This window comes from Hydra vulgaris, chromosome 14 (assembly GCF_038396675.1).
Source record: "Hydra vulgaris chromosome 14, alternate assembly HydraT2T_AEP".
Lineage (NCBI taxonomy): Eukaryota > Metazoa > Cnidaria > Hydrozoa > Anthoathecata > Hydridae > Hydra > Hydra vulgaris.
In genome coordinates, this window is record NC_088933.1 from 16329535 (window position 1) to 16344204 (window position 14670).

Sequence of the window (14670 nt, forward strand, 5' to 3'; positions counted from 1 at the left end):
CATATTATATTCTATAAGAATAAAACTAACAAATTTTTATATACCCATCTGTACATGACTTCTCCTGGCATGACTTGTGTATGTTAAAACCATTAGTACCACAACTACACTTTGATAACCATGGACACATTATTATTGAGCTGAAGTGTTACAACTAAACATATTGTTAAAAATTTGATATTATATCTTTCTTATCTTTAACATAATACATTAAAATATTGTTTTTTAATTAAACATCTATTTAAAATAATTAGTATTGATATATATGTTATTTATGATAGTCACAATCAATTTATTTCCAAAAATACAATCCAAAAATGAATAATGTTTACATGTTCCATTCGTTATTGTTTTTTTGTCCGTGCATGATTTTGGTTTCAACAACTATTGTGGAGCAAAGATACATCGTCGATTGCTGTAAGTTTGTAATAATCTTTAAGAATGCTTGCATAATTAACTATAAAAAACAAAACACCCGTCACTAATACATTTTCAGATAAAATAGGGTTCATTTATTTATTTTTTTTATTCTTTTTTTGCTTTTTTCTGTTTCTAGCGTGACTCCATTAAAAATTAATTTATTCTATAATGAAGCAACCCATAGCTACTTGTATAGGTAATATATACATAGATGTTTTAATTTAAATAAAAGTCGGAGATTACAAATTGCATTATTTTCAAAATAATTAGTGCAACAGATGCAATGTTTCATGCATGATTCATTGAAAATGCCCCTTTTATTTAAAGCTTCAATTTTTTTAGATGATGTGTGGCTGAAATATGAAAACATGCAACAAATTTTTTAAACTAGTTAATTATTATAAATTTGTTATAAATATGTAGAATATGGTGATGCATACAGTGGCATAGCAAGGATGTTAAGTGCCTGGACCAATGACTAAAAAGGTGTCTTTTTATAATTTTACCAATAAACTTTTTTTATATTAAAAATAACTTTTTCTTTTTGCTCCTCATATTGGGTAGGGTGGCTCTTAAAACAACATTTTTGAAAAAAACCTGTTCCTACCCCTTAACTTTGTTCTATATAATACTAAAACACTAGGTTTAAAATTTTTTTGAACAAAAAATTATTTTAGTGGTAGCTCAAGACCCTTAAAAATTTGACTGGTCCCTAAAATTTTGAAAATAAAACTTTAAAAATAATAATCAATTTACAAAAAAATAACTTTTTTTTTAAATAAATGCATAAAAACTATTGTTTTTAAGCTGAAAATAAAAAAAGTCATTATTTTCAAGTTTTAAAAAATTAGTTTTTTTAAACATGCTTTTTTTGTAAAGTGATTACTGTTATTGAAGTTTTTATATAATTTCGCTTCTTTTGAGTACCAGGTTGACATACTTTAGAAGAACTTTTATTTTCAAAATTTTAGGGACCAGTAAAATTTTTAAGGGTCTTGAGCTACCACTAAAATAATTTTTTGTTCAAAAAAATTTTAAACCTAGTGTTTTAGTATTATATTTTTTTTTTTTTTTTTTTTCATTATTTTTTTTTTTTGTTATTTCACCTCCCCAAGGCCCAGAAGGCCACTACAGATGAGGAGGCTACTTAATTGTGGTTATAACCCTCTCTCAACTCTATAACTCCGAAACACGAACAAGGCCGCTGCGCGGAGAAACAAATTGAAAACATATAGAAAAAGGAAAGGGGTAGGAACAGGTTTTTTTCAAAAATGTTGTTTTAAGAGCCATCCTAATATTGGACATCCCCTTGCTACACCACTGGCTCTATGTATGATAGCGTATGACTTGTAATACTTTATTAGAATAAGAAAATATATATTTAAATCAGCGAATATTTGAAACACTATTTACCTGATATGCTGCTTTGTCAGTCTGTAATAATAGATAGAAAAACTCAATTGAGACAATTCTATTACATTTTGTATTAGGTTGATGCACAGTTATTGCACTTTTTTTGAAGCCAGCATTTATTATTCAGTATTTATATGTTTTTTGTTATATATTATAAAAGTCTCCACAGACGAGATGTAGCAGCACTCCATTGTTGCAGCAGGCTATAAGATAGTCAATGCATGTACTGAAGCCAACAAATATTCCTTTATGCTTAAAAAGTCTCCACTAACAAGAGCGCAATAATTAAAATATATATTTATATATTTCAATCAACAAATTTTCTGGTTATTATTACACATAAATGGTATAACATAAGGTATTAAAAAAGTATTAAAAATAACAATATTATGTGTATATTAATTATCATTATACAAATAATTATGTGTATATTAAAAATTAATATTATTTGTACCTAATTACAAAATAAAAAGAAGAATAATACAAATGCAATTCAAAGGAAAATAAACAGCTTTATGTGGTTGTTGTCACTTACATAACATTAATTCTTCTTTAGTTGTTATTTCATCAGATATATTTGAAAACACATTTAGAAAAATAGTTTCACATTCACCATAAAGAACTTGATCATTTTTTATTGTATTTTGGGAAGCAACTGCAGAACTTTTTTTCACAGAACTCTTCATTTGCAAAGGCTCTCTCTCTCTATATATATATATACTCATAAGAGTACTCATATTATTAATATTATATCAATGTAATACATAAACTTTTACATATATATATATATATATATATATATATATATATATATATATATATATATATATATATATATATATATATATATATATATATATATATATGTATATATATATATATATATATATATATATATATATATATATATACATATATATATATATATATATATATATATATATATATATATATATATATATATATATATATATATATATGTATATATATATATATATATATATATATATATATATATATATATATATATATATAAATTATGTCAGTGTATTCTACAAAGAGAGTGTTAAATGTTTTTAAAGAACAGAGCAATAAATAGTAAAAACACTTATCAAGATTTTTCTTCAACAAATTATTTCTCCATCAATAGGTTCATCAGGAAGCTTCCTGATGGAAAAACTAACAGAGAAACGACTTATTGAAGAAAAATCTAGATAAGCGTTCTTACTAATTTATATATATACATATATATATATATATATATATATATATATATATATATATATATATATATATATATATATATATATATATATATATATATATATATATATATATATATATATTATGTTAGTGTATTTTACAAATAGAGTGCTCAATGTTCTTAAAGAACAGAGCAATAATAAATTAGTAAAAAACACTTATTTAACTTTTTTCTTCAACTTTAAGTTTCACCATTGCTGGATCATCAGGAAGAGAACTCTTCCTGATGTATTTTTTACTAATTTATATATATATATATATATATATATATATATATATATATATATATATATATATATATATATATATATATATATATATATATATATATATACATATATATATATATATATATATATATATATATATATATATATATATATATATATATATATATACTATTATTAATATATATATACTATTATTAATATATATATACTATTATTAATATATATATACTATTATTAATATATATATAAACTCTTTTTTGTCGAATATATATGAATATATAAACTATTTTTTGTGGAACATTTATTAAACATTTTATTTGTTGGTTGTCAAGGTTGTTGCAGCGACTTTAAAGCCTGGTTTCCGATAGTGGTAGAAATTTTATTTACATTTTCGCAGCAGTTGTTTCGCTGCATAAATTTTGTTGTACGAAGGTGCAATAAACGACAATCCAATGTTAAACCTAATTGATGCGCAATTTTTAAATGATATTTATTTTCATTATGACCAAAAAAAGCTTATCTTACTTTTGATTCGCCACTTTTACGCCTTCCCTTTTTTTCTGTCCTTTTTGTATGAATATAAAAACAAAAAATAGTTATGGATAACAGTGACGGATCCAGAATTTCTGGATCCGTCACTGTCCTGGTCAGAGAGGTATTTACATTTTTGGCGCCCCGGGGCACTAATTCTTTAAGCGCACTCTTTTTACAAATAACTGAATACTTTGATGTGGGGTGATTATTAAGTTAAACTCCCTTAACAAAAAATATATAATTTTCTACGTAAGTTTTGTTTTTCAAATGTATTTATAATGTCATTAAAGTTCATATCTACGGTAAGCGCAGATTCAATATATAGAATTGCAAACATATTAGGACAATCACCAGTTATTCCCATCCTCAAATAAGACTTAACCCTCTTTAATGCTGAAAATGATCTCTTGGGTGAACAATTGGACGTTAGGCAGCATAGATATATCCTTAATGCTATATCTACGTAAGGAAACAGTACTTGCAGTTTACCAGTTCTGATCATTTTACAAATATCTATTATAGTTTTTTTACGTTAAAATTACTAAATAACTTTTGAATTGTATACGCTCGTTAGCAAATGAAGACAAATGATCATTTTTATATATATTTTGAAGCATTTTTGTATTTTTGTAAACTTCACATGGTTATAGTTTTATTATTTGAAATAAAAAGTTGAATTTTTTATTGGTTTGATTATAGCACAATTTTCTTCTTTCTAGATTAGAATTTAGTTTATCAATAGTAGCATAATATGTGTTGATCCTTAATGAGTCTCGAATTTCAAAATTTATTTCTCCTTCTATTTTTTCATCTGCAGTTAATTTTCTTTTTCTTTGTGTCCCGAATTATTGATTGCTCTCGCTTTATAGATATCAAACATACTCCTTAGATCTAATACATATCAAATTAACAATTCGTATAAACTTACAACTGCTTCTTATTCAATTTCAACAGAATTCAATTGTTTTTTTATATCTATTTATATCTACTTATAGTAGATATAGTATATTAGGGATTGTTATATAGTCCTTGAAGTTCTGATCAGTTCTGATCATTTTACAAAAACCTATTATAGTTTTAGGTCTGGTGTTTTTTTTGTTAAACTCATTAAATAACTTCTGAATTGTTTGCACCATTAGCAAATTAAGTCGAAAGATTATTTTTTATATATACTTTGAAGTAAGTATATTCTGCTTTTTTGCAAACTTCTGATAGGGATTGATGATTCTGATTATAACCATTATAACCGTTTTAAGATAGTCCGTTAGCTTCTGATCATGTGATTGACTTTGTGATTTATTATCTTTGATAAAAGACAGTGCATTAATTATTTCATTCCAATTTTTGTTTAAACTATTACTTGCATCAGATCTTGCTGACCACCTGGTATCTGATAGTTTTTTAAGAAATGCATTCTCTGTTTTAATTAAATTGTTCTGAAGTATTTTCCATCTATATGTAGAAATAACTGAAATATTCATAGATATTTTAAGGCAAAATAAAAAGTTCGGAAACATTTCTACAACAGTCATCAGCGCATTCACAAACAAGATTTAAAGAGTGTGTCAAGCATGGTACAAATGTAGCTTAAGGATTAACTTCTTTAATGCGAGCTTGAAGTCCTGTATACCTACCAGACATGTTAGACGCGTTGTCATAACTATTGTTTATATCTAAAAACGCAATTCTAAAACGAAAAATATAGCATCTGTTAATTCTTCAGATTTATGACCAGAGTTGGGTAAAAACTCTAAAAATCTTTCTACGTGACAGCCGTTCTTTTGAACATACCAAAAAATGAATACAGTTAATATACATGGCTAATATTAGAAGTAGAATTAATACTGATGGAAAAATATTTAGTTTTTTTAAGTATTGTAACGGCAGAAAATTTTATACAACCACTTTTTGTATAAAACTATCAACCGATATACCTATGAACTGCTCGTATATTTTAAAAGATAGGTATCTAAAAAAGATAGTATCCTCTAAAAAAGTATCAAACTGAGCAACGTGACTTTTTTTTTTTACTAAATCAATGTTTTCGCATAAATAATTCGCGCATAGTTATGTATATTTGCAAGTGGACTTTGATCGGCTTTTTCTTCTGCCAACCATACACATTTATAAATTAAGTTCTGCACTAAAAGAAATTACACATGGAAAATCTGTTCCTTACATCATCTGAAGTTGAAAAGTTACTAAAAAAAGTTGATTTTTTATCACATTAAAAACCAATATGTATTCTGGATGTATTAGTTCATTCAAAAGATGTACAACTGATAAATAATGTTTAAAAACCTTATACCCACCAGAATTTCAAATTATATAATCAGAGTTCTATAAATTGAAAGTTTATTGAAATTTCCTACTCCATTAACAAAATAATACTCGCCAACAATAGAATAATGTTGGAAACCATTACAATGACATCTGAAAGCTATATTACGTTGGCCTAAGAATATGATTGAATCATGGACGCAATTTTTCAATATTTAAAGCAACCTCCTTTTCATATTTTTTATTAATTAAAGTATTAAATTTTTTAATACTTCCAAAGATTGTATTTAAAATTGTTAAAAATATGATTAAGGTGTTATAATCAAGACTTTGTACAGTTAAGTGATGTTGATTTATCTTTTTATTTCCAAAGTAAAGTGTGTTAAAAGCACTTCTTAAGTCAGGCTTTAAAAAACCAGTTTTTCATCACAATGCTCCAAAATATGTGCTCCATCTTCAGAGTGTGAATAATTAAGCCATGAATAGTTTTTCAACTATATAAGTATGAACAATCGCTTATTCACTTTTGGAAAAAATAAGTTTTATCAGGAACAAGAAACATTTTTGGTCAAGTTTTTTATTTTTAAATCATTAAAAGTAGAACCTTTGAACAAAAATATTCAATGTGATATATTTTTTTTTTTTCACATTTTTGTCGTTGTTTACAAAAACAAACAAACAAGGCTTCTGAAAGAAGATCATAATGATCTTATAATCAGAACCTTTTACAAGTTTTTTACATCAATACATAAACAATACTAAAAAATTACAATAAATCGTGATATAAATTAAAAATGTAAATCAAACCACTAATATTATATATAACAAAAAAATTGGATCTTATCGTCAGAACTTATAGAAGCACAAATATATAAATATATATATACAAAGTAAATACAGAAAGACATCTCTTTATAATAGAAAAGAGAAAATACAATTCAAAAGACAAATACGTGGTTGTTATAAAAAGTATTTAAATATATCATCAACAGGTAGCATTTTAATTTTAAGTTTTTAAAGATTGGAAAAGTATTGGATATATCAAAATTAGGTATTTATCAAAATTAGGTAACAATTTTAAGCAACATACCATCCGTTCCGATAGCTTTTTTTTTTAGTGATTTAAAGGCGATTTCGAAATCATCAAAAGATAATTCTAAGCATATTTCTTTGGAACAGTTGCAATCATCCATTGGTATCAAGAAATCATTAAAGGTAGCTGGGGTAAAAGGAACTTCATTAGCTTATTTAGGGCCGATTTCGATAAATATTCACGACAGGATTCACTTCACATTTTATTTAAACTAGAATCAGCTTTCAAAATTTCACTGGATAACATTTTTTTCCTCTTAATTTTACAAAGGTAATTAAATATTTGATAAAAAGGATTTTGGAATCTATAAACAAGCCGAAAATATTATTTTCATGTGGAAGTCGTGAATTTGTTGATAGAAACAGACAACTTTTCATTACTGCTCTATCAGTCTATGAACATACTAGTTGTTGATTGTTTAGTACAGTTATACTTTTTTACAGAGTTTACGTTTTAAATATTTTTTATCTGGAAACTATAAGTATATAATGATTATGTTTATATGGATGTGGAGGATTTGAATCTTCAAAACAAAACAAAAAATTCGAAACCTCTGAAGATCAGAAACGAAGCACCTTTTGAATATAATGTGCTTAAAAAGCTTGTATTTTTCATTTATTCATACCCACAATAGTTATTGCACTGAATAGTTAAACGATATTTATTAAATTTAAATAATAAAAAAATTATTTTGTATTTTTAAAAACACTTATATATTGATTTGTTAACACGTATATTTGTATCTTATAACTTATGTATATTTAATAAACTGTAATATGTTATAATATGTATAAAACTTGTAATATGTACAAAATTTGTAAAATGCATAAAACTTATATTACGTATATTTTAAGAACTTAATACGTAAAACTTTATTGAAATTTTCACGAACATAGTAGCAGAGTGATAAGACGCATTGTCTTCTACATGCTCCTGTCAGAATATAAAGATTCAATTTTTAATTTTTACAAAAAACATTGTAAATTGATTGTTTATTGACGAAATATATATATATATATATATATATATATATATATATATATATATATATATATATATATATATATATATATATATATATATATATATATATATATATATATAATATAATAAACTGTTTAACTGTTTAATACAAAAAAAAAAAAAAAAAAAAAAAAAGATGCAAATAAACAACGAGATTCAATTATGACATTAAATATATAAAAGTTTTATAATTTAGGAGGACCGATTGTTCTGTAACAAAACTGAACTTGTTTAAAACAGTTTAAAGAGCAAGAACGCAAGTAGATCATACAAAATCTTTAGACGTATGTTATTTTCCATTACAACGTTAAATTAAAACATTTTGAAAATTAAAAAAGTGATCTTTTTATTTTAACCACAAACTCACAAATAATTACTTCAAAATAAGAAATTTTTTTTAATCAAACGTTGTTAGCTTTCTTAAATTTATTATCAGATTATTATCAACACACAGATAAATAAAAAACGAATTAAATAGAAAAGTACCAATCGATTCGGATCTGTAAAATGATATAAATAAAGTTTTTAATACAGGTTGAAAAATATCCAAACTTAATGTAAAATGAATTTTCAGTTATTTATACTTAATAACTTAAATAAAAAAATAAAACCAATTGCTTTTAATTACTTTCACATTTTAGCGTCTCAAAATGATGAAAAAAAATTGCTTAGAAAAAAATTGATATAAAACAAAACGACATTTTTTTTTTTAAAGTGCATTATTTCTATATATTCGAAGAGTTGTTAAAGCATTTCTATTTACCAAAAATTTTAGCAGTAATGAGATAGTAGGTTTCAAATTTGATACTTTCTGAGTGCTACAAACAAAACTGTGACTTATGCTCAAGTTAAAATGACAACCAAAAAATTTTGGCAAACCAATCAGAAAAAATTTTTAGTATGAAATAGAATGTATAATTATTAAAAGCTTCTGTCTTGCATCATTTTAAATTCATTGCGTAGTAATAAATATATGTAGAAAGGGTAATCCTACAGTAAAGCGGTCTAAAATAAATTTATTGTTTTGTTTTTTGCACTCTTGTCAGTGGAGGTTTTTTAAGGTTACTACCTCATGCTAAACCAGTCAATGTAGTAGCACTTCCTTGCGGCAGTAGGCTATAAGATAGTTGATGTATGTTCTCAGGGGCGCATAGAGGGAAGGGGAATCCGGGTCGGATCATCATATGGGGCAACATCATAGGACAAAAAATTTTAAAAGTGCTTTATTATTCTTATTATTTTTATTTTGTTGGAGGTAGGGTGGGGGATGCAATAAATTTTTATTTATCTATTCCGGGTATCATGAAGCCACTGTGCGCCCTTGTATGTACTGAAGTCAATAAAATTTATCGACTTATTTTATTGAATTATTTATTAAATTATTTTTATTGTTTATGCCGTATTATCTCGTTCGTGAAAACTTTATTAACATGAAGGAATATTTAATATTCCTTTATGTTAATAAAGTTTTCACGAACGAGATAATACGGTATAAACAATAAAAATAAGCAAACAAAATAAATTAATTTAGGCCACTTAAATGTAGAATTATCTATATCAGACGTTTGGGAGAGTATAAAATGTGATACAAATATATCTGAAAAGCATATAATAGATCTATCCATACTTAACAACTTTTTAATGATCAGGAGTTACATAAAACAAAATAGTTTTTAAAGAATATATTACATAAAGTTACTCCTTTTTTCATAAACATTCCATTGGAAAGCATTGTTAAATGGTATGTTGAGAACCCATATTAATTTCACTCTTTTTAATTAAAGTGACCCACAAATTATTAAATCAAAATTTTCAGCTTTTTGTTCACATGTAAGCAGGTAGTCTTTACCTTCAATTCATTTGCTGCGCTATACTATTAAATCCGTTTTGTAAGACAATCTTTCAAAAAGTTAATATAATTTCAATAAGCCGTTCGGTACATGTCTACATTACTTTTGTCAGAACAATCCTTATCGTAGACATTGAGACACCTTTCGTTTTAGAATACTTTGATTTAAATTCTAATTTTATAAAGTATACTATATAAAGCCAGCTGTAATAATTTTTCATACTTACTAGCTGATTTTACTAAACCATTATCTTAAAAAACTGTTAGTTTGCCATTATTAACATAAACGATTTGTTTCATATCCACAAAATTTGAATAGAAATCACGTCTTTTTAAATAACTGTCTTGCAAGAAAATAATTTATTAAGGAAGTTTTAAGAAGTAAATTATTTGGAAAGCTCCTCTCTTCAAATCGCTTTATGCGAGTTCCAAATTAAGTGAAACATTTAAAAGTTTCATGCATGACTATATTTCAGTTACCGAGCTATTTTTTTTGGATATTATTTTAAGGCCTACGCGTACTCTCAAGTCCTTAATAAAAAGGGGAAGGGAACATTTAATAATTTTTGGCAGATTTTCTCACCCACCCCAAGCTTATTAAGATCCCGCCCCCCGTTTATTAATTTTACAGGTTGTGATCTTAAAATTATGTTTATAACTCAGATCTAAAAAAAAAAAAAAAATATGTAAAAATCGGCCTTAAAAATTAGAAAACAACATATCAGTCACTGATAAAACTAGCTTTCAGTGCAAACAGGCTATACAAATCGCCGACCTAGTAAATCTCGACTTGTCGAAATTGAGCCTTTGGTTTGTTTCGCACTAACGCGTTGATGCAAAAAAAATAGAGAGCGCATTGTCAAACAGCTATTATATCATCACTTCAATATAATTTAATATACCGATATAAGTAATATATGTTACAACGTGAAAAACTTATATCAGCATGTTATATCTTATTGAAATTATGTGAATTAGTAGCTGTTCAAAAATGCGCATTTGACAGCAAATCTAGATTTAAATAGTCTAAAACGAGGTGAGAAACAAATTGTTAGTTACGATTGATCAACCTCTTTTACTAAAACATTTGTACAATAAAGAATTCGCTTCCACAATAGAATAAAGAACTCGGGTACATAGAAATTGAAATAATGGTTGAGTAGCGCTCTTTTAACGAAATAATAATTCACTTATCTATTAAGACCAGTTCGACTACTTTAATAATAACGACAATATAGTTAGACTAATTTAGAAATAACGTCTAAGTAAGATTACACAGAATTTACCAAAAATTAGAAGATTAAAAACTCGCATGTCGCATACTGCTTAGTATAACATGGGTCAGGCTAAAGGTAAGTTTCCACTCACACATTTTTCAAGGGAAACGGAAAAACAATCACGTGAGCGTGCGCAGTATTACTTTTGACAAATAAAAACTTACTGCGCATGCTCACGTGATTATATTTCTTTCCTGTTATAAAACGTATGTGTAGAAACTTGCCTTAACATCAGTTTGTCTTATAATTAAATGAAAATCTGAAATTGAGGTGAAATTAATTGACTATGAGGTCCGCGCGGAAATTAGATTATATTAAAGATGTACCTAAATTGTAACCTCCTCTGTACAGCTACGTCCACGGGTTCCTCAGATGCATTATTTATCAATTGTTGCAATAGAGTAATAACATGCGCTGCTACAACGTAAATTTTGAGATGAATTTTAATATGAACTTAGTAAGCATTATCTTGAACGAATGTAGCTACATATAGGACTTTTTAAGACGTAATTACATCTGTAAAAAAATAATAACGCATTATCTAAACCAGATGTAATCACAAAGAAATTTTTTCAGAAATACATCTGGAGATTCTTCCAGATGATATTGATTTGTAGAAAAATTACGTTGCAGTTACATCTTTCTACAGATATTGTTAAGATATAGTTAAGTATAAAAAATAAAGGCAATCCAGGACAAAAGCATACAGATGATCTCTATAGATGTTGGACAGATGCAATAAGTTTTTTTTTACCTAAAACCTGACTAACAAAAATTGAAATCACATGTGTTCAATTTTAAGGAATTAGCCTATGTATACGTACAATGGACACTCCTTGCTTACAAAATAGTACTACATTTTGCAGCATTCAAAACTAAATCACAAAAAAGGAATATAGAATAAGGATACTAAAAGTAAGACTTAAACTTTTTTGTACTTAATATATGTTCAAAATTATTTATTCATTATCATCATTTTCTTCATCGTCATCGTTGTTAATTTGGAAGTATCTGAGTTCATAATCTGTGTGAGATGAAGCAACTACTCGAAGCCAATCTCTCAGGTTGTTCTTTTTCAAATACTTCTTAGTAAGATATTTTAAGTATCTAAATGAAAAATGCACAATATATGCTGCAATAAATATAAGGACCGACTTAATAAATTTTCATATTATTACAAGACCTTTTCGTTGACAATAGTAACATAAAAATAGCTATACAACTTAGCATAAGAATGTATGACAAAAAATTACGTAAACTTGTTACAAATACAATTTTTTCTCAATTTATATTCCACTGCTCCGTTAAACTGATTTTAACATAAAACCAATCTGCACACCATAATGCATGCATCAGTGGATGAAAATGCTGAAATTATTTTACAAAAAAAGCATTTACATATAAGAAAAATAAGGCGAAAATACCTTTTAGAAAATGGCTTTTCAGAAACCAATGATATTTTATTTTTGGCAGCTTCCAAAGTAATCTGATCCAAATTGTTTAGCTTATTGTTGACTTTAATCTTGCTCAACAAGAAGTTTTTCTAAAAGAAAAACCATGGAGATCCATGGTAAAGTCCTTAGGGAAGATAGCCCTAAGGCGACTTAATGATAAAAAAATATAAAGTTTAACATCAGGTACACTAAAAACACAAAAAATCGTTAAGTACTTACTAGATCATCTACTTTCATAATTCCATCTTCAACTGGATGTGTGCAATCAATGTTAAAAGTCAAAGTCGACTTCTTTTTTGAAGCTTTCTTGGATTTCTAATAGTACCAATAATAGTATTCAAAAATTGTAAAAAAAAAATTTTTCAAAAATTGTAACAAAACAGCTTTTGTTAAGAATTTAAATTTTATCATTAACTCGAATTAGAATCTAAATTTCGAAAGTTCTATGATCAGAATATCTGGCTAAGTAAATCAGCAATTGATCTCACCATGGTCGATAAGTTGGGGAAAAAAGAATATTCATCACTTCAATTAACATATATAATAAAAATAGTCTGTTGTTAAGCCTCAGTTGCTTTTCTCTTCATAATTATCAGAGAGCTGGGATTAGCAAAATCTAGAAAACTAGACATCATTGGCAATCGTTTAAATTTGAGGCACATACAAATAAAGAACTTTGATTGTTTAACAATTGGAGTCAAAAGGAATAAAAAATACGAAAGGATCAGATAATCTGGCTAAATAATCAGCTATTTTTCTCATCATTGTCGATAAGTTAGGGAAAAAAGATATTATCATCACATCCTTTGCAATAAATTAGAAACTTAATATAGTTGAAAGTATAACGGATAATTTAAAACGTACTAATTTCAAAACCGATGCGTATTTAGACTGTCACACTTGTAACATTTAATAACACATTAGTAGCTTACATGAGCAACTCTTTATTATAATTTCACAATATTCTACAAAAGCATACATTCTCTAATATTACAAACTTGAATTCTTATCTTCTTATATCCAAACATTAAAATTAAAAACAATTACGTGTTGGCAATGCAAGTACAGTTCACAAAAAAGTTCACTTTATATAAGGATCAGACCATCTGGCTTATAGATCAGCTATTTTCCTCATCATTGTCGATAAGTTGGGGAAAAAAGAATGATCATCATATCCTTTGCTTTTATTAATAATTATTTAATAAAATAATTAATTAATAGAGACACAAATAGTAAACAAAGATAATTTTACTCACAACGGGTGCCATCTTGGATAGAACCTCGCACGAACTTAGAAGCTATTGTAAAGAAAGTAAAAGCGTGTAAAGTTAATTTATCTACATGAAGTCAGTGTGGTTTAACATAAAGATAAATAAATACAAAAATGTATATAATAATAACCTTTTTTTAATTAACTTCAATATTTACAAGAAATAACTAATTTTAAATTTAAATTTTTTTTTTGTAATAAAATATAAAGCACCATATTGTTTAAAAATATTAAACTAAAAATAATTAAAAAAGTTATATACCTCCTGGCAAACATAACCAGTTTTTTCCGATCAATCAAAAACTCCTCCTTAGATACTTATTTTAAGCAAAAACTTTGTGCAGATTCGAAGTGCATATATCGAAGCAGATATCGAAGTGCAACTGTTTTTCAAAACGTCTTAAAATGCTTAATTAAGTTTTCGAAAAAAATGAAATAAATAAAAAAATTATAAAAAAGTAAAGGAAAAACTCTTTGCGAAAGTTTTTTGAAACTTTTTTGAAATCATCTATAAATTACGCAACGCGAAAGGAATTTAAAAAATAGTAGCAGGAGACATTTTTG

The 14670-nt window shown here is 26.1% G+C and overlaps 2 protein-coding genes and 2 non-coding genes across 5 annotated transcripts in view; all 4 read right to left on the bottom strand.

Annotated features, from left to right (window-relative positions):
- LOC101239972 (EF-hand calcium-binding domain-containing protein 7) overlaps window positions 1–2568 on the bottom strand; it is a 45072-nt gene extending 42504 nt beyond the window's left edge. The window contains exons 1-2 of one of the 2 annotated variants that reach the window (XM_065818526.1): window positions 333–457; window positions 45–154 (exon numbers count right to left, since the gene is read on the bottom strand). Coding sequence is in view for 1 of the 2 variants with exons in the window: in XM_065818524.1 (XP_065674596.1) it covers window positions 2369–2558 (190 nt within the window). In the remaining variant the exon portion in view is untranslated. Of the gene's footprint in view, window positions 1–44; window positions 155–332; window positions 458–2368 lie in introns of those variants that run through there. The other variant, XM_065818524.1, reaches the window with a different exon arrangement.
- Window positions 2569–12298: 9730 nt separating this feature from the next.
- Window positions 12299–14170, bottom strand: LOC100207766 (large ribosomal subunit protein eL22). The gene is made up of 4 exons (XM_065818550.1): window positions 14093–14170; window positions 13056–13151; window positions 12807–12925; window positions 12299–12489 (listed from the first exon to the last, which is right to left on the bottom strand). Exons 1-4 carry the CDS (start codon window positions 14102–14104, stop codon window positions 12342–12344), a joined length of 375 nt encoding a protein of 124 aa, XP_065674622.1. The 5' UTR covers window positions 14105–14170; the 3' UTR covers window positions 12299–12341.
- LOC124806122 (small nucleolar SNORD12/SNORD106) lies at window positions 13277–13372 on the bottom strand. The gene has a single exon (XR_010643854.1). It is a non-coding gene; the product is annotated as a small nucleolar SNORD12/SNORD106 (small nucleolar RNA).
- On the bottom strand, window positions 13925–14019 carry LOC124806121 (small nucleolar SNORD12/SNORD106). The gene has a single exon (XR_010643852.1). It is a non-coding gene; the product is annotated as a small nucleolar SNORD12/SNORD106 (small nucleolar RNA).
- Window positions 14171–14670: the final 500 nt, after the last annotated feature.

Bases quoted from the DNA above. Each gene is read 5' to 3' on its own strand.
- LOC100207766 (XM_065818550.1), bottom strand. The intron at 12,926-13,055 runs GTAAGTACTTAA...TTTTTCTTTTAG, and splicing joins TTATGAAAGTAGATGATCTA to AAAAACTTCTTGTTGAGCAA. The intron at 12,490-12,806 runs GTATTTTCGCCT...TTTTTCATTTAG, and splicing joins GAAAAGCCATTTTCTAAAAG to ATACTTAAAATATCTTACTA.